General features: G+C 37.5%; 1 protein-coding gene across 1 annotated transcript; it reads right to left on the bottom strand.

Moving 5' to 3' along the window:
* Positions 1–1821: 1821 nt before the first annotated feature.
* LOC130230242 (adenosine receptor A3) lies at positions 1822–7440 on the bottom strand. The gene is made up of 2 exons (XM_056459196.1): positions 7109–7440; positions 1822–2659 (listed from the first exon to the last, which is right to left on the bottom strand). The coding sequence occupies exons 1-2, from the start codon at positions 7438–7440 to the stop codon at positions 1975–1977; spliced, it is 1017 nt and encodes a 338-aa protein (XP_056315171.1). The 3' UTR covers positions 1822–1974.
* Between the last annotated feature and the right edge of the window lie 13266 nt (positions 7441–20706).

Genomic DNA, 20706 nt, shown 5'->3' on the forward strand with positions numbered 1-20706 from the left:
ACTGTTGCCCACCTTAAGACTTGCTTGCTGGAAGAATGGGACAAAATTACACACTGAATCACTTGGTGTCTTCAGTCCCTAAACGTCTTTTAAGTGTTGATGAAAGGAATGGCAACATTACAAAGTGGTACATGCTTTACTGTTGCAATTTTTTTAATCGAGGGAAGAAATCACTTTCCCGAACTCTCGCATTCAGTCTGCCCAGTTGGTGGAATGAACTCCCTAACTACATCAGAACAGCAGAGTCACTTGCTGTCTTCAAGAAACGACTAAAAACTCAACTGTTTAGTCTCCACTTTCCTTCCTAATCTTAACTGTCTCTCTGGCTATACCACTAACTGTTCTCTCTCTCTCTCTCTCTCTCTCTCTCAAAAAAAAAAAACACATTACTAATGCTTTGCTTCTTAGACTTTACACACCTGAAACTTGTCTATAGCACTTGTTCACTGCTGCTCTTATAGTTGTGTAAATTGCTTCCTTGTCCTCATTTGTAAGTCGCTTTGGATAAAAGCGTCTGCTAAATGACTAAATGTTGCAAGAACCAAAATTGAAATATGTGTTTATTTTGAAAAAAAATCATCAGGAACACATTAAATAATGTGCTGTTGTATTGTCTGCAATGAAATACAAATCAAAGTAAATTTAGAAACCACTTTCTTTTTTTAAGTGCGTTTTCCATACTGTTCCAACTTTTTCTGGTTTGGAGTTGTAGGAAAAACAAATATTATGGAAGTCAATGGTAATTAGAATTTTTATTTTTGAGTGAACTGTCCCATTAAGGAACCAGCTTACAAGAAATTGCTCATTTCGTCACCTTAGAATTATAAGGTTCTATCTTGACATATTTGTCAAAATTGAGTTATTCACATACCCTCATTAAATGACATCTTATTTACATGATGTGATGTTTTTGTATAAGTTTTTTACATTTTAAGGCTTTTTATTTAAAAAACAAAACGGTTTATCTACAAAGTTGAACTCTAGCTTGTGGTCTATAAGGTTCTTTCTGTGAGCCAATCAGCATTTTGAATGCACGCACGAGGACCAATCAGGATCAGCTTTCTTTACCATTTCGCCAGACTGCTCCATTGACAGCAGTAAAGACCAGAAAAACAAAATCACATGAGTCGACTAAATATTGCAGCACCACACAAAATTGAGAAGAGTGTATATATGATGATTTAAAAGCATTTTTGACATTGAGATGAAATGTTAAATTTGACATTGTCGATAAAGAAACGAATATTAAAAAATGTCTATATTAAATGTGAAATATTTTTATTTGTGTATTTATGGTAAGTGAAATATTTTTCAGTGTTCATTAAACTCATTTGCTTATTGTCTGTTTTCTTTTAAAGTCTTTAAATTTAATATTAGGTCTTGAAGGGTAAATACTTAATTTAATTCATGTGGCATATAATTTAATCAATATAATTCAATAATTCATATAAAGCATAAAATGTTATACATATTAACATATTAATTAGATAAAAATTAACATTTGCACTGGACAAAATATTTAGCACAGCCTTGTATGCTTAATTTAAACAAGAAAAAAATATTTATACTAAAACATAAAATAAATGTTATAGAAAGCACCATATTATATATATTTTTATTGTATTTCTTGAAAAGTAATGCTTCCAATAATAATTCCAAGAGGAAAATGACTTTTCAGAATTAGAAGGTTCTATCTGCATTTACCTTGTTTTTTACTCCAAATGTAAGAGAACTTTGATCATTTACATTTGGATAGCATTTAGGGTCTCTGTCATGTTAATGTATGAAAGAGAACTCTTACACACATATTGTTTGCTACATGGAATTCAAAACTTTGAAGCTCAATATCTCAAAATCATTCAGAATGCAGATAGAACCTTATAATTCCAAGGTGACGATTTGTTTAATTGAACTTTTGTTTTTAACTCCACCTCCTTCTCTTCTTTATTCATTGTGCACGAACATGAACTTAATCTAATGATCCTGGTTTGCAGTTAAAATGACCTGTGGTTTTATCTTCATGGTACATCTGACAGTGTTGTTTGAGTTGGTGCTGCCATTATTATCCCAAGTCTGGCTGCTCTGCTCTGCCATCTGCTCCGAGCTCGTCAGCTTCATCAAGATGCTTTTATATGCCATCTTAATCTTAGGGATCTTAAAAGCATAAACTATGGGGTTCACGGCAGAGTTAGCATGAGAGAGGAGTATGCCGATGTGGAAAGCCAGGATCGGCACTTCTATATTGGTGTAATAATAATTCAGTGCATTCATTATGTGCAATGGCAGCCAACATCCAGCAAACAGAACCAACACTAAAGCCAAAGAAGTCGCCAGTTTTTGCTCTTTTTGGTAAAACGAGTTGGACGCCATGCCACGTCCGACTCCTTTTCTCAGCTGTTTAGAAATCATTGTAAAGATTAACAAGTAGAGAAGCATCATGATGAAGGTGGGTGGAAGGAGGCAAGCGAAGAAGATGAAGTTGACCATGTAGGACATGGGTATCACACTGATGAACTGACACGTGATTGTGGAGTTTTCTGGTGTGGTGGTGTTTTCTTTGTGCCATCCGAACATCGGGATTAGACCAAGTACAGCAGCTGAGAGCCAACAAACTGTGACCGCAATCCACAAATGCTGCTTTTTGACTGCTCCCCTGTACCTGAAGAAAGAGACTAGTTTAGACAGTTGAAGGTCAAATTATTAGCCCTTCTTTGAAATTAATGGCTTAAGGTCAATTAGGCTAACTAGGCAAGTTAGGATAATTAGACACATCATTGAACAATAGTAGTAATAATAATAATATTTATTATTATTCCTTACATTTATATAGTGTTTTTCTCTCCTCATCCAGAACCAGTGTGCAGCATCCACCTGGCCATAATGCACCAAACTGCACACCACACACTAACTGATTGGTGGAGAGGAGACAGAGAGATGAAGCCAGTTATAATATGGGGATTTTAAGGAGGCCATGATGGACAAAGGCCAGTGAGCAAGTTTGACCAGGATGCTGGGGTTAAACCCCTACTCTTTTTTTGAAGGACATCCTGGGATTTTTACCGACCACAGAGAGTCAGGACCTTGGTTTAACGTCTCATTCGAAAGACTGCGCTCACTGAGCAGTATAGAGTCCCCTTCACTATACTGGGGCGTTAGGACCCACACAGAGCGCCCCTTGCTGGTCTCACTAACACCATTTCCAGCAGCAACCTAGCTTTTCTATGTGATCTTCCATCCAGGTACTGACCAGGTACAGCCCTGCTTAACTTCAGTGAGCGACCATGTGAGAGTTACAGAGAGCTAGCTGCTGGCTATAGTGGATTGCTCTGCAGCCAATCAAAAAATATTTTCTAAGGGGGCTAATACTGTTGACCTTAAATGTATTATTCCAGACAAACTAAAAGAAATAAGACTTATATAATAGGAAGCATAATAGGAATAGGTGGGAAAATATGTCCTTGCTTGGTTAATCATCACTTAGGAAGTATTTGAAAAAGAATGCAAAATTCACAGGAGGGCTAATCATTTTTCAAGTTGTATTGTTACGAAGTGGATGCTGGACAACAGGCATGCAGATCTACATGTAGTTTATTAAGGGTAATCGTGCAGGCAAAGGTCAAAAAAACAGGAGCATAAAGGTAATCCAATAAACATTATACTGGCGAAAGGTCAGGCTAGGCGGATCCAAATGGTCCAAACGGTACCAAGACAAAAATCAAAACAGCCACAGCCATATCACCCTGAAGCCCAAGACTGGTTACTCACTGAAGTTAAGCAGGGCTGAGTCAGTACCTGCATGGCAGACCACTTGGTAAAGCTAGCTTGCTGTTGGAAGTGGTGGAGCTGTAATGCTACAGTAAATTGAAGTGGCCACTAGACTGTCAGTGAGCGCTGTCTTTTGGATGAGACATTAAACTGAGATCCTGATTCTCTGTGGTCATTCCCATTTGTAAAGTGTATTGGTGTAACCCCGATGCCTGGTATCATGGCCTCCTAATCATCCCCATCCACCGAATTGGCTCTATCACTGTCTCTCCACTCCACAAATAGCTAGTGTGTAGTGAGCGCACTGGTGCCGTTGTCCTGTGGCTGCCGTCGCATCATCCAAGTGGATGCTGCACACTGGTGGTGGTTTGGAGAGACCCCCTTCATGATTGTGAAGCGCTTTTGGTGTATGGCTATACATGATAAATGTGCTATATAAATCCACATCACATTACATTACAAAACACAGGAAATCAAAGAAGGAAAAATGCTTTGTAATGTTCGTAGGAGAAACAAGACTCAGCAAAGTGTCTGTGAAAGCAAGTGGTAAATATAGTCCATGTAATCAGTGAAGATAAGCTAAAGCCATGTCTGTGTGTCTGTCTGGATTATTGTCAGCTGTTGGAGGAGTTTATTGGTCCAAAGAGTTCTGGGAGTTGTAGTTTGTTAGGAATACTGGAAGTAATCTCCAGCGGAGAAAGCACCGCTGGCGATCACAACATTTTAATTTTGAAAGTTAGTGTGCAGGTAGAGTTTTTAGAAGTTTCTCATACCCAATTTATTTTAAAGTTTTTTTTTAAAGTTTAATGTATAGATGCATTATCTAGAAATGATTATAATATGCTTTTTGGTTAAAACATTTCTCATTAATCTCAGTGTTCACAAATACAGTTGTGCTGCTTCATTTTTTATTTTTTTAAATTTTTTATTTGATACAGAAATATTGCATTATGAATATTGTCACTATCACTTTTGAATCAAATGCATCCTGGCTAGGTAAAATAACTGAACATATTACTGAACGTTTAAATCTTACTGACTCAATGTATTTTGAAATAGGAGGCATCAGATAGAGCAAGCTATTTTGATTGCAGATTATAAGTCAAGCGTTACTTTCTGCACTCATGAATTGAATCAATGCACAGATACAGTGCATCTGGAAAATATTCATAGCGCTTCACTTTTTCCACATTTATTTATGTTACAGCCTTATTCCAAAATGAATGAAATTCATTTATTTCCTCAAAATTCTACACACAATCCCCCATAATGACAATGTGAAAAAGAGTTTTTGAAATTGTTGCAAATTTATTAAAAATAAAAAACCTGACAAATCACATGTACAGAAATATTCACAGCCTTTGCTGTGAAGCTCTAAATTGAGCTCAGGTACATTCTGTTTCCACTGATCATTCTTGAGATGTTTCAGCAGCTTCATTTGAGTTCAGCTGTGGTAAATTCAGTTGATTGAACATGATTTGAAAAGGCATACACCTGTCTATATAAGGTCCCAGGGTTGACAGTGCATGTCAAAGCACAAACCAAGCATGAAGACAATGGAATTGTCTGTAGACCTCCGAGACAGGACTGTCTCGAGGCACAAAGCTGGGAAAGGTTACAGAAAAAGTTCTGCTGCTCTAAAAATTCCAATGAACACAGTGGCCTTCATCATCCGTAAGTGGAAGATGTTTGGAACCACCAGGACTCTTCCTAGAGCTGGTCGGCCATCTAAGCTGAGTGATTGGGGAGAAGGGCCTTAGTCAGGGAGGTGATCAATAACCTGATGGTCACTCTGTCTGAGCTCCAGCGTTCTTCTGTGGAGAGAGGAGAACCTTACAGAAGGACAACCATCTGTGCAGCAATCCACCAATCAGGCCTGTATGGTAGAGTGGCCAGACCGAAGCCACTCCCCGACTGAAATTTGCCAAAAGGCATCTGAAGGACTCTCAGACCATAAAAAAAAAACAAATTTTCTAGTCTGATGAGACTAAAATCGAATTCTTTGGCGTGAATGCCAGGCATTACGGTTGGAGAAAATCAGGCACTGCTAATCACCATGCTAATACCATCCCTACAGTGAAGCATGGGGGTGGCAGCATCATGCTGTGGGGATGTTTTTCAGCAGCAGGAACTGGAAGACTAGTCAGGATAGAGGGAAATATGAATACAGCAATGTACAGAGACATCCTGAATGAAAACCTGCTTCAGAGTGCTCTTGACCTCAGACTGGAGCGACGGTTCATCTTCCAGCAGGACAATGACCCAAAGCACACCGCCAAAATATCAATAGAGTGGCTTCACAACAACTCAGTGAATGTCCTTGAGAGGCCCAGCCAGAGCCCAGACCTAAATCCTATTAAACATCTTCCCATCCAACCTGATAGAGCTTGAGAGGTACTGCAAAGAGGAATGGGCAAAAATTCCCAAAGACAGGTGTGCCAAGCTTGTGGGATCATATTCAAAAAGACTTGAGGCTGTAATTGCTGCCAAAAGTGCATCAACAAAGTATTGAGCAAACGCTGTGAATACTGATGTACCTGTTATTATTCAGCTTTTTTTATTTTTAATAAATTTGCAACTATTTCAACAAATCTTTTTTCGCATTGTCATGATGGGGGATAGTGTGTAGAATTTTGAGGAAATAAATGAATTTCATCCATTTTGGATTAAGGCTGTAACAAAAAGCGAAGCGCTATGAATACTTCTCCAGATGCAATGTATGGGCATTAATACATAAATAGCGTCTTCTCAGAATAATTAATAATAAAATTAATAAATAATTGCATTTTAACTTTAAACTCAGAAAAAATAAAGAAAAACAACAAAAATAAGAAGATACTCAGTATTTTATATCAGTATACATTATGAGCTCTCTTCTTATTCATCAATCAACACATTTTCTACTCCGAAATTATAGGAACAAATTGAAAGGTCCCCAAACTCCCTCAGAAACCTTGTATTTATCTCTTAATATACATATGTTATCTTTTCTATTTTCATTGATAAGATTAAATTAAGCCATGCCATCTCCAACCATTCAAACTCCAACCAAACTACTTGGTTAAAATGAGTTGATATTACACAATTCTTAAATTTTTGGGGGGACAACTTAATTGTTTTATGTTCAATCCATTTAAATTTGTAAAAATGATTAAGTTAAAATTGATTTATGTTGGAAGCACATGAAGCAATTGTGCGGAACCCAGCATTTCTTAAAGTAATCAACAATCCTCATCCCTGAACTGATGAATTTCCTCTTTATAAGCAAACTCAATCAATTTGGCCACGCCTCAAGTATCAGAACAAATAAACTGCACAAAGCATGACCATTAAGTATCCAAACCTTAGAGGGTTGTAGACCCGCAGGTATCGGTCCACAGCGATGGCCAGCAGAGAGTGCACCGACGCCTGGGTCAACACGATGAGCACGCAGCTAATGAAGAGACAACTGTGGAAGCTCGTTTTCAAGCGCCCGTCCACCAGCACCGCCAGAGGAACAGCTACCAAACCCACCAGAAGATCAGCCACCGCCAGAGACACAACGAAGCAGAAGGTGGTCTGTTTTAATGCACGGGACGACCACACGGCCCAGATGACCAGCACATTCCCCAGGCAGCATCCCACAGAGATCAACACCTCCAGCACAGTGTAGATCAGCTTCTCACCATCGGCCATAGTGACATGAAACACACAGGAACTCTACAGGAACTTACTAGAAACTGTGGTGGTTAAAATAGGAAGCTGTGTTCACTTACAAACATGCACATCCAGATAAGCGCACACACACACACACACACTCATACAACTGCAAGGTCATCACTTTTAAGTGGTTTGTTTGTTTCCTTGTATGTTAATTAAGAGATGTTATTAGAAATGTGTACATATTTATATTCATATTTAAATATTAATGCATTTTTTTGTCGCACTTTATGGTTTAAGTACCAATAATCGCAATTAACTAAAAAATTCAATGGCAAAAAGTCAAGACAACAAATATTTTTATGTTGCTTTAATGTATTTTAATAAGTTAATCACAACATAGACTCATTGTGAAAACGTAGCCCTATATACATTTCTGGAGATCGCGAATTATGTAACCATTATGCATGAATTATGTATGTATGGCTGCATTTCGTTGGGTATGACTCCGTTCCTTTTCGAGCCTACCAGCTGACTGCTTACCTCCGTATGGACAGATTTCCCGCTGTTACACCAGTTTGTTCAGTTAGCTGGACATGTACGTCAGTGGACTTGAGATGCAGAGCGGAGTTGACAGGGTTTGCGTCTGGCGAAGAACAGTTCCAGTAAAACAGGTAAGACAAAAACAGAAGCCAAAAAATTTAATAATCAAGTAAATAACAGGGTGAGAGTGTGGTAAAATCTGAAAACGTGGTAAAAGTCAGGCGAGGGCTTTTCTTGTTTTGGATTGCTTTTTAAAACTGTCGGTTAGGTTTAGGGAAATGTTTGGGCACTGGCCAATTGGTATTTTTGAAAACACCATCTGTTGGGTTTAAGGAAGGAGGAGGGTGGGTCAGTCGATCGGTCAGTCAGTCAGTCAGTCAGTGGACAGCGGCCTCGGGTGGATTCGCGAAAACCAAAACTGCTAAAAAAATGTACCTCCTGGGATGTATTTGGTGCTCTCCAGAAATATGTAGAGGTACGTTTTCAGAATGAGCCTGGGTTGCTTATTAGGTTTCAACAATTTTTTTGAAGTTGTACAAAGTTTACCTTAATATTTTAAGTCAGTTTGACTGATTTTAAGTTGAGATGACTAGAAAAACTACCACCACAGCTTTTTTTTTTACGCTTTTTGAGATCTCAAATTTCTCTTGCGAGTGCCATTCAAGCCTGCACTTAACATGTAAATCCACCAGAAGCCGCTGTCGACTGACTGATCAACCGACCCAATCCTTTCTTAAACCCAATCAATAGTGTTTTCAAAAGCACAGATGGATCAGCGGCCTCCCACTTCTCTAAACCCAACCGACAGTGTTTTATAAAGCAATCCAGAAAAAGAAAAGCCCTCACCTTATATTTACCATGTTTTCAGATTTTACCACATTCTCACCCTGTTATTTACTTGTTTTATTTTTTGGCTTCTGTTTTTGTCTAACCTGCTTTCTGAAACCGTTCTTCGCCAGACTCGAGGCTTGACGTCATGGTCAACTCCTCTTTGTGTCTCATAGGGAACGGCTTCATACCGCCACATATCTATAGTTTTAAAAATGAAATGCAGCCATTCGTTCCTCTGGCTACATAATTTGCAATCTCCAGAAATGTATATAGGGGAGCATTTTCAGAATGAGCCAATGTTGCAAAAAGTTTATTTAATTCAACAAAAAAAAAACTTTAAGCAGCAATCATTTTTACAGTGTACAGTGTAAAATTATATGACAAAGTCATGACAACAAATGTTGTTATGTTACTTTTTAACTCATTTCAAACAGTTTGGCAAGTTTACATTTTTTTAAGTTATACGAAGTTTAACGCAATATATATTTTTGTCAGTTTAACTAATGTTGAGTTGAGATGACAAGAAAAGTTCTATCCCAGGCTCATTATGGATACGTACCGCTATATACATTTCTGGAGAGCGCCAAATACGTCCCAGTAGCTAAGGTTTGTTTTTTGCAGTTTTTGTTTTTTTAGTCCACCAGAGGCCGCTGTGTACGCTTTTTGAGATCTCACATTTCTCTTGCAAGTGCCATTTGCGCCTGCTCTTCTCATGTAAATCCACAAGAGGCCGCTGTCGACTGACTGATCGACTGACCCACCCTCCTCCTTCCCTACACCCAACCGATAGTGTTTTCAAAAGCACCGATTGACCAGCACTCACCCCCTTCCCTAAAACAAACCTACAGTGTTTTAAAAAGCAATCCAGAAAAAGAAAAGGCCTCACTTGATTTTTACCACGTTTTCAGATTTTACCACACTCTTACACTATTATTTACTTGTTTGTTTTATTTTTTGGCTTCTGTTTTAGTCTTACCTGCTTTCTGGAACTGTTTTTACCAGACTAAATCCCAGTTGTCGTGGTCCACGTCTGTGTCTCAAGACCACTGACGTATGCAGCGAGCTACAGGGGAAACAAAACAGCCGGAAAGCCATCCACATGCAGGTAAGCGATCAGCTGGTGAGCATGAAAAGGAACGCCCCAGTGTGTTCATTTTAAAGACGAAGTGCAGCCATACGTACTTCTGGCTACACAATCTGCGATCTCCAGCAATGTATAGGGCTACGTCTTCAGAATGAGTCAATGTTGCTTTATAAAAACTTTATAAAAATTTAAGGCAGCAAAAATTATATGAGAAAAAGTCATGACAACAAATGTTTTATGTTACTTTAACTCATTTTAAACAGTTAGGCAGGTTTAACCATTTTTTTGGTTGGTTATACAAAGTTTAACTTAATACTTAAAGTTTAAGTTTTAGTTTAAGATGACTAGAAAAGTTCCAACCTCAGCTCATTATGGATACGTACCCCTATATACATTTCTGCAGAGCGCCAAATACGTCCCAGTAGCTATGTTTTTTTGCAGTTTTTGTTTTCGTGAATCCACCTGAGGCCGCTGTTTACTTTTTTTTTTCAGATCTCAAATTTCTCTTGCGACTGCCATTCGCGCCTGCTCTTCTCGTGTAAATCTACCAGAGGCCACTGTCGACTGACTGATCGACTGACCCACCCTCCTCCTTCCCTAAACCCAAACGATAGTGTTTTCAAAAGCAATGCAAAAAAGGCCCTCACCTGATTTTAACCATGTTTTCAGATTTTACCACATTCTCACCCTGTCATTTACTTGTTTTATTTTTTTGCTTCTGTTTTTACCTGCTTTCTGGAACCGTTCTTCACCAGACTCGAACCCCGTCATTGTGGTCAACGTCTGTGTCTCAAGACCACTGATTAACTGACGTATACAGCGAGCTACAAGGCAAACGTAACAGCTGGAAAGCCATCCACATGCAGGTAAGCGGTCAGCTGGTAAGCGCGAAATGAAACGGTGTCATACCGCCCCAGTGCGTTAGTTTTAAAGACGAATTGCAGCCATACATACTCCTGGCTACATAATCCGCGATCTCCAAAAATGTATATACTGTAGGGCTACGTTTTCAGAATGAATGTGAATTGCAAAAAGTTTTAATTCAACTAAAAAATTTAAGGCAGAAATATTTTTTTACAGTGTACACTGTAAAATAACAATATGACAAGAAGTTAGAACAACAAATGTTGTAATGTTACTTTAACTCATTTTAATCAGTTAATCAGGTTTCAGCTGAATATTTTTAGCTATACGAAGTTTAACTTAATATTTTTTGCCAATTTGACTGATGTTGAGTTGAGGTGCTGGAAAAGTTAGTTTGATTCAGCTAAGTAATTTATGCAGGGAGATTTTTCTGTGTAGCTTATTACCTGCTAACTATTAAGACTGTTTATTAGTACTTTTAAAATACATATTCTGCATGGTGTTGTTTTTACACCCCTGATCAATCCCTAAAACAATTTATTTAACTAGTACAATTTATTCAGCAAAATACCATAGTTAATGGTGTGTTATTTAGAAGAATTAAAACAAAATGTGACTGAATTTTTTTATTTTTAGTATTTAATAAATATGTTTGGTCACACTTTATTTTAATTTTCACAAATAACAAACCAATAACTTTGACTTTTAGCTCAATGAACTCCTAATTTGCTGCTTATTATTAGTTGGTGAGAATTGGTACTTAAACTAAAGTGTTGGTATATGTGTTTTTTCACTCTCAAAGACGTATATGTAGATGTAGTCAAAATAACCAGCATAAGTTAAAACTGAGCATTAAAATTGAGGAAGGAAAAGCTATTTAAATGCAGGACTATTTGTGTATCTGAGTATTTCAGCAACTGCTGATCTTCGGGGATCAGATACAGTCATCTTTAGGGTTTATGAAATGAAAAAGTACCCAGTGAGCATTGTTTGTGTGTGTGAAAATGCTTTCTTAATGTCAGAATTCAGAGGAGAGGAAAGAACAGACTGGTTCAGTGGATGGCAAGACAACAGTAGATAGAGTTGTCAACTTTATAAGGTACAAATCTGAAAAATCCCAGTAAAATACTTACAGTACGAATCCACGAATCTTAAATTGATTCTGATTGCTAATTTTTTTACAAGCAAATTTGCTGATTCTAGACAGCTCCATTCAATCTCTTTGTAAACACTTGTAAAAATTAATAATAATGAAGTATTTGAGTATAGAACATCATGTGTATCTGCTTTATCACAGGCTGAATCATCAGTAATGCAACCGCAGCACTTTAATCCAAATAAAGATCTTGCAATAACTCAGGCATGATTTAAATTAGATTATATGATTGCAAAATATAAAGTAAAAATATAATGATCTGACATTAACTTGATGCAATTATGCTGCATAAAACATACATGCTCAAAATCTAGGAGGTCACTGTGAAAAAGATGATTCTCTCTCTGCTAGCAGGTGGTGCTTATAGCATTATGCTTTAATATGCATTGACGGAGATCTTCTAACAAGTAAATACCACCTAAACTTTTCTGAACACGATAGGTTCCCCTTATAGAAATATCATCCTCAAGTGTCATGATCAGCACTTCTGCTCTTGTATGGTTAAATCAGCATAGCAATCATTCAAAAGCAGGTTCAGTATATAAGTCAAATGAAATAGGCCCAAAATATGGGCTGTCTCAGCTGGTAACTCTAAGAGTAGCTAAAATACACTTGATGCAATTAAGGTCTCCATAAAAGCATATCTACACATCTAAACTTGAATCAGATAAGCTGCAGCAGCAGCTGAAGAAGAGAACAGATAAAAAAATGCAAACCAGGTTATGCAGTGCACACTTTGGTTCCTTTAGAATCAGCTGATATTTGTTTAAACACCACAGCTACACTGTAAAAAAAATATCTGTGAAGTTTGCGATTAAAAAAAAACTACTGTTGTGGTTGCCAGTACTTTTTACTGTTAAAATTGCAATATAATTTGTTAAAGAAATGTCCAATTTTTACAGTAAACTACCATACTTCATTAATTTATAGTTAATACAAAAGTGTTTTGAAGTATTAACTATAAATGCTATGAGCACATTTCATTTATTCATTTTCTTTTCGGCTTAGCCCCTTTATTAATCTGGGTTCGCCACAGCGGAATGAACCGCCAACTTATCCAGCATATGTTTTACGCAGCAGATGCCATTTCAGCTGCAACCCATCACTGGGAAACACCCATACACACTCACATTACGGTCAATTTAGCTTACCCAATTCCCCTATGGCGCATGTCTTTGGACTGTGGGGGAAACCGGTACACCCGAAGGAAACCCACACCAACACAGGGAGAACATACAAACTCCACACAGAAATGCTAACTGATCCTGCCGGGGCTCAAACCAGTGACCTTCTTGCTGTGAGGCCATTGAGCTTCCCACTGCACCACCGATAAGCAAATTTATTGATATTAATAAATAATAGTTATAGACTATAATGCTATAAGCGCCACCTGCTAGCAAAGAGTGCTACGTTATTTCATAGATCCTAGATTTTGTGCATGTATGTTTTAAGTAATTGCATCAAGTTAATCTCAGATTTTTAAATTTTTTTTTACTTATTTATATTTTGCAATCATACACTGTCATTTAAATCATGCCCAGGCTAATGCATGCAGTATCCTTGTTCTCTTCATATCCTTTGTTACAGACAAAAACACAAGCATGCGCATGTGCGGAAGTCGTTTAATGAACAAATGCTCAAAAGTATCCTAATATCAAATAAGGGCGACGTGGTGGCGCAGTGGAGAGCACGTTCGCCTCACAGCAAGAAGGTCACTGGTTCGAGCCTCGGCTGGGTCAGTTGGTATTTCTGTGTGGAGTTTGCATGTTCTCCCCTTGTTGGCGTGGGTTTCCTCCGGGAGCTCCGGTTTCCACCACAAGTCCAAAGACATGCGGTACGGGTGAAATGACTAAGCCGACAAGAAAATGAATGAATGAATGAATTTCAAATAACACACGACTAGTAAAAACCATCATGGTAACATTCATATCATATCAACATTAGATGTAACATAAAACTCTAATGTAAACAAAAAATGTATGTAACCTATGGCAGGGGTGTCCAAAGTTGGTCCTGGAGGACTCGTGTCCTGCTGTAAATCTAGTAAGCTTGATTAGCTGCTTCAGGTGTGCTTGATTAGGGTTGGAGCTAAACTTTTTAGGACACCGGCCTTCCAGGACTGAGTGTGGACACCCCTGACCTATGGAACTTCCTCAAAAAAAAAAAAAAAATATATATATATATTATGTCCTTGATCTTGAAACAAATAATGCACATACATTACGTATGCTTTCTACTGTATTTATAAATTTGATGTGCACTATTTTTTTCTTGTTGTTAAGCAAACCATATATACACCCCAGTGCTGTGCAGTCTGTCTCTGCAGGAATACATTGTGTGGTTAAACTCATGGCTGCGTGGTTAAGCAGGAAGTTGTTATTTTGATCCTAACAACAAGCAAGTGGCACACCATATTGTTCACTTGCCAAGAAAAGTATTTAATAATAAACCAATTCTTTCAATATCATAAGTATTTTTACAGCATTGATAATGTCATTGAATTAATAATAAAATAAGTCAAATAGACTTCAGCATTAATATTTGTTCAAGCGTAAAATGAGAACTCCATTTAAAGTTTTAAAGATCATGTTCTCGATTGATCAATGCATTTTATTGTGAAGAACTGAAGAATGTTTAATCAATTTCTCCTCCTCCAAAATAAATTTTCTTTGACCTTCTGGGATATTGGCAAGTCATTATTTTAATGAGAAATGTTGCCATTTAAATATTCAATTCAATTCATCTATATTTTTATAGCACTGTTACAATGTAGATTGTGTCAAAGCAGCTTAACATAGAAGTTCTAGAAATTTGAAACTGTGTCAGTCCAGTTTTCAGAGCTGAAGTTCAGTTCAGTCAGTGTGGTTTAATTTTCACTGCTGAAAGTCCAAACACTGAACAGCAAATCAGCCAGTGACAGTGACAGGGGCGAGGAACAAAACTTCACTGATTGACAAAAGTGAAGGAAAAAAACCTTGAGAGAGACCAGGCCCGTTTGGGCATGACCATTCCTCCTCTGACCAAACTTCTTGTGCAGAGCTGCAGTCTAGGCGCTGGAATCTAGCGAACGCTTTATGTCCAGTGTGGAGAATCTGCAGGTGTGAGTAGGTCACCGGCAGGTGTTCAAGGTGAACCTCGGACATTATCAGGCTATTCCAGAGTTTTAGGGCCATAAATGAGAAGGCTCGACCTTCTTTAGTAGAATTTGCTATTCTGGGTACTACCAGAAGCTCCTGAGCCGAGCTAGATAATTTAAAGCTTTGTAGGTAAGAAACAATATTTTATAATCAATACAGAACTTAACAGGCAGCCAGTGTAAGGAGGATAAAATTGGGGTGATATGACCATATTTCCTAGACCTGGTAAGGACTGCATCTGCATTTCTTACTAACTGAAGTTTGTTAATAGAGGATGCTGGACAACCAGCGAACAGAGCATTGCAGTAATCCAGCATAGAAGTCATAAAAGCATGAACTAGCTTTTCTGCATCTGAGATGGATAGCATACTTCGTAACTTAGTGATATTTCTCGGATGACACAAACCGGTTTTTGTGACATAAGAGATATGATTTTCAAAAGTTAAATTGCTGTCTAATATAAGACCCAGATCTTTTATAGTACTAACTTTGTATCCCTCTAATTGCAGGTCGAGTTGTGAGATCTGCTGTGTACAGGATTTTGGCCCAATAAGTAATAACTCTGTTTTGTCTGAATCTAAGAGATTCTTGCTTGCAGTTATGTCCATCATATTGAGTAAGGTTTTTTGGTTTTGTTTCATGTTTTTATGAATGTTAAGAATTGTTCTGTGTAGAAATGTTAAGCAATTCACCCTGAAACAAAAATAGAATTAGGCTTCATTTCAACTCAACTTCAACTTCTCTGTTCTTACTCAACTTCTCTGTTCTGTTTCTCTGTTCTAAGGTGGCCAAAATGCTTTGATGAACTTTTAGGTTGTTGGTCTGACTAAAGGGCTGTTCATGTTGTGGTTTCTAGCTCAGACTGGGGTTATGAATATCAGAATACTTTATTGGAATATTTCCCAAAAAAGCAGAGACGTCAATAAGCAGACCCTTCTCTAGTCTCACTCCAGGACAATCCAATGTCCCTCAAATTTGCTATCCCCTTTATCCTTGCTTCCTCCCACCTTTGTGTTTTCACAGCTGTTTACTGGTTCAACAGGCCTCTCCCAGCTCCTACTCCTTTACGACCCCTATTTAAAGACCCCTCTTCTTGTTGGCCCTTATAATGTACAGATCTAATATAATCATCACTGTTTTTCCACATACAGTTCACATTTGGTAATCATGACTAGTATCTATGTTTCAAACATCTAAACTGGACTCTTCTCTCCCATACAGTATGTGTCTTTTCAAATATACATGACAGTTTCAACATATGTTGTATACATTTCATGCCTTTCTGACACAGATGGTTCTCAATGCATCCCCAAGTCCTCTCTCATGCTCTTTTATGACCCCTTTGCCTTAACCTGTCACCTGTTTTCAAAGATATATAATGGCAGATTCGTAGGGCCCTCCACTCACCCAGTTAAATGTGTCTTCATACAGGTTTAGTAAATAAAAATCTTCTTCATTCACACCTAGAAGGATGACTAAGATAACTGTAACACCAAAGCACAATATTTGTTTGTTTATTGTAAGTCAACGCTGCTTTTTTATGCCTTTAGGACAGATTGTTACTGGCTGTCAATGATTTTATTCTACATCAGCCAGAAAAAAAGTATATACGCTCCTAGTTGATCTTAGAAGCAAATGCAAAGTATAATTGTCTTCTATATTAATGTAGGCCATCATATTTGAATATAAATTTATTATTGAATATTGACTGTTTATTTACTCTGTCAGGATATCCAAGATGTGTAAATTAGGTCCCTCCATTTTTAGTCCTTCAAGTCAATGGCTACCCCCCACAAAAAAACAACAACATGTATGCAGGCAACACAAAGTTATTGCTACCTCCTTCTTGACAATATGCTGACATCTTGAGAAGCAAACAGTTCATCTTTGCAAGAAACTAAACATTAATGTAAATGGTCCTATGTGTTCACCACTTTCTTTACAAGCTTTACATTGTCAAACCTTACTGTAGGAAGGTTTTAAGGTTTAGCTAGAGGTTACAGCATCCAGAATAAACCCAAGGCAGTACTTTTAAACTGTATAACACAGGCCCGTAGCCAGGGAGGTTCGAAAGACCCAGCCCTCACTGACAAAAGTCAAGAACTTGTCCCATACATGAGTTAATTTGTCCTATTTTGACTGCCATGCATAATATATTGTGAAAATAACCCTTGAAAAAGGCTTTAAGACCAAGCAGAATCCTGTGTTGGCTGTCGCTTTTGTGTGACTGAGTAAAGTTGAATGTGCTGGCCAGTTTGTAATTTGCCTAATAAATGATAATAGGCTAGTTTTTCAATTCAATTCAATTCAATTCAATTCACCTTTATTTGTATAGCGCTTTTACAATTTAGATTTTGTCAAAGCAGCTTCTCATTGAAGGTCATAGTAAATTGGAACAGTGTAGTTCAGTTTGTAGTGTTTAAGTTCAGTTTAGCTCAGTTCAGTGTGGTTTAATAATCACTACTGAGAGTCCAAACACTGAAGAGCAAATCCATCGATGCACAGCTCTACAGATCCCGAACCATGCAAGCCAGTGGCGACAGCGGAGAGGGAAAAAAACTTCACTAATTGGCGAAAGTGAAGAAAAAAAAACCTTGAGAGAAACCAGGCTCAGTTGGGCACGACCATTTTAATTTCTCCGCTGGCCAAACGTCTTGTGCAGAGCTGCAGTCTCAGCGGCGGAGGCTGGAAGCTGGCCTCAGCGAAGACTCGTCTGTCTCTGGAGCGTCACAGGAATCAGTCTCATGCTCTCCACTCCTCCATGACCACCACAGTAGCTGCTCAGGATATGGCCTGGTCCAGGATATGGAAACCTTGGGATCATCTCGTCGTTGGTCTTGGATCGAATCAGTGACTCTGCATAGTCTGAGGGCCTCGGGGAGAGTATTCCCAGGTGGAAATGGAGAATAAAGAGAATAATTAGCGTAGCTGCTGTTCATAGTGTATATAAACAAGATGCAGAAACCTGTGTGGAAACCCGCTAAGTGATGCACTGAGTGTATGCTTTACTAAACAGATAAATCTTTAATCTAGTTTTGAACTGTGAGAGTGTGTCTGAGCCTCGGATGTTATCAGGAAGGCTATTCCAGAGTTTAGGAGCTATAAATGAGAAGGCTCGACCTCCTTTACTCGGCTTTGCTATTCTAGGTACTACCAGAAGCCCTGAGTTTTGAGATCTTAAAGAGCGAGTTGGATTGTAGCAAGACAGAAGGTTGGTTAGATAAACAGGAGCTAGATTATTTAGAGCTTTGTAGGTAAGAGCTGAAGGAAAACTGTTTCTCCACAAACACTTTCTGTTCATTCATGTAAACCCTCCGAAATTCTCCCGTATTTTACATTCTATCCCACTTTCTTTCCATTAAAGCTGTGCGTCGATCATCGCCTTTCATATGCAACCCCTGAATCAGTGAATGCATGTATAAGCGCTGACTGACAGACGCGCTCCGTACAATAAACTGATCCCAGATCAGCTTCTGTACACGCCATTTAAACTGACACCTGTTATCAAACAGATGCGCAGCAAATGAATCTCTCGTTTTGTTTAGTTTGATAACAGAGGTGTCTCTGTAAGAATGCACAGATCTATAATGAAAGCACTCCATTACTATAGAAACTGTTTGTGCTCATTTAAGAAAAAATTAGCTGTTTAAAATAAAACATGCAGGACGGAGATGTTTACATATTATTCAGTGTATTTGTCTGTCTGTTTAAACATACACCCGAATCCAAAAGTGTCCTGCACTTTTGCTCCTCTGTAAATGGCGTTTACAGAAGCTGATCTGGGATCAGTTTATTGTACGGAGCGCGTCTGTCAGTCAGCGCTTATACATGCATTCACTAGTTCAGAGGTAGCATGAAAGGCGATGATTGACGCACAGCTTTAATGTAAAGAAAGTGAAAGCAGACATTTTAATATTAATTTCAGCGTGCTTTCAAGATTAAAAATATATCAGAAATATGGGAAAATACTTAATGATAGGATGATAGTGGGATAGAATGGTAAAATACGGGAAATTTTGGCAAAAACGTGAGGGTTTACATGAATGAAGTGAACAGGAAGTGTTTGAGGAGAAACAGTTTTGCGAGATAATGCAAAATATCTTTGAGATGATAATGCTTTGCGAGGGAACTCAAAAACCTTAGAAATATGTTTTCCTATCACTCAATTTTTTTCTCCAACCCAGTTTTTTTTCTTCCACCAATTTTTTCCCCACCATCACGTCCCTTCCGGGTCTCCGTAAATCTTTAATCACCTGAGAAAATTGAGTACAAAAATGAAAAGTTTTTTTTTTTTTTTTTTGGCGAACTGTCCCTTTAAGGCGGGAAAAAGGCGAGGCGTCACTAAACACACACAGAAAATTATTTAATGGCGGCCTTTCGGTTATTAACAGTGGATAAATCTGAGGTAAGAAAGAGGTTTACCAAAAAAAGTGTTAAAATATCAACAGTATTATCAGTGTGATGCAAATAACCTGACATTTCTGTTAGATTTGGTACTTTTAGGATATGAAATTTAGTATAAAATATAGACCCGTTTAGCTTGTGTTGTATGAACTGAATGTTAACTGAGACATATTTCAAATAATCTTGTTTTCCACAGAGGAATGTCTGAAGAGCATATTTGGGGAGAAATGAGGTTAGTAATGTTTTATTTTTGATAAAACTAGTTATCCATAATCTAATCCAAAAGCGCCATCAGCTGTTAGTCTCGGTGAAGTTGTTTAATTGAGTGTTCAGTACATTGGGCCTGTCACAATAATCAATAAATCGATTTATCTTAACACATGTCATGGACACGACCTCAGTCATTTTTGGTGAGGCAATATATATCGCAAAAAACAATTCTAGCAACATTTTAGCTGATTGTGCAACCTCTCTATCTCTATTGGAGGTACCATAGTTAAAAACACTATAGTATAAATTACTATAGTATATTTTCATGCGGGTGTCTGACAACTGAAAATAGATCTGGTAGCAGATATCACAGCCTCTGTTACCTTTTTCCTTGCACTTTTTTGTTAACATATTTGTTTTTATTTATTTAGGATATGCGTTTTCATATTCTGATTCCAATGCCTCAGTTTTAAATAGTTAAAACGACTATAATTAAATACAATTTTCTTAAAAATAAAATATGATGTGTTTTTTGGAAGTGTGTATTTGTATTGTGATGATATTATATTGTCATTTTGGCATTATTTAATGAGTGGCATAAAAGGATCTTAAAATGACAACAATATTATTTATTGCAATGTATTTTGGTGCAAAATATATGAAACAACAAATAATAAATATTGTGACTGGCCTAGTTTGAATGTTCATTTTAAAAGTACACATATTTCTATAGCTCACTCTGTCTAAAAAAAAAACTAAAAACATACATTACTGTTCAAAGTTTGGTAAATGGATGCATTAAGTTAAGCAGGCATGCTAGTGAGACATTTCTAATTGTACAAAATATTTTTGCGTTTATATGAGTTTTACGTATTACATCAGTTTTTAACAAAGATAATAATTCTTAAGCATCAAATTAGGACATTAGAATAATTTCTGAAGGATCACGTGACACTGAACTCAAATAATGATGCTGCAAATTCAGCTTTGCATTGGTTGCATCAGTAAGATTTTAAGCATATATATAATGTACATGACTATATAAACATTATTAATGAAAAAAGACAATACTA

The sequence above is a fragment of the Danio aesculapii genome, chromosome 6 (genome assembly GCF_903798145.1).
Source record: "Danio aesculapii chromosome 6, fDanAes4.1, whole genome shotgun sequence".
Taxonomy (NCBI): domain Eukaryota; kingdom Metazoa; phylum Chordata; class Actinopteri; order Cypriniformes; family Danionidae; genus Danio; species Danio aesculapii.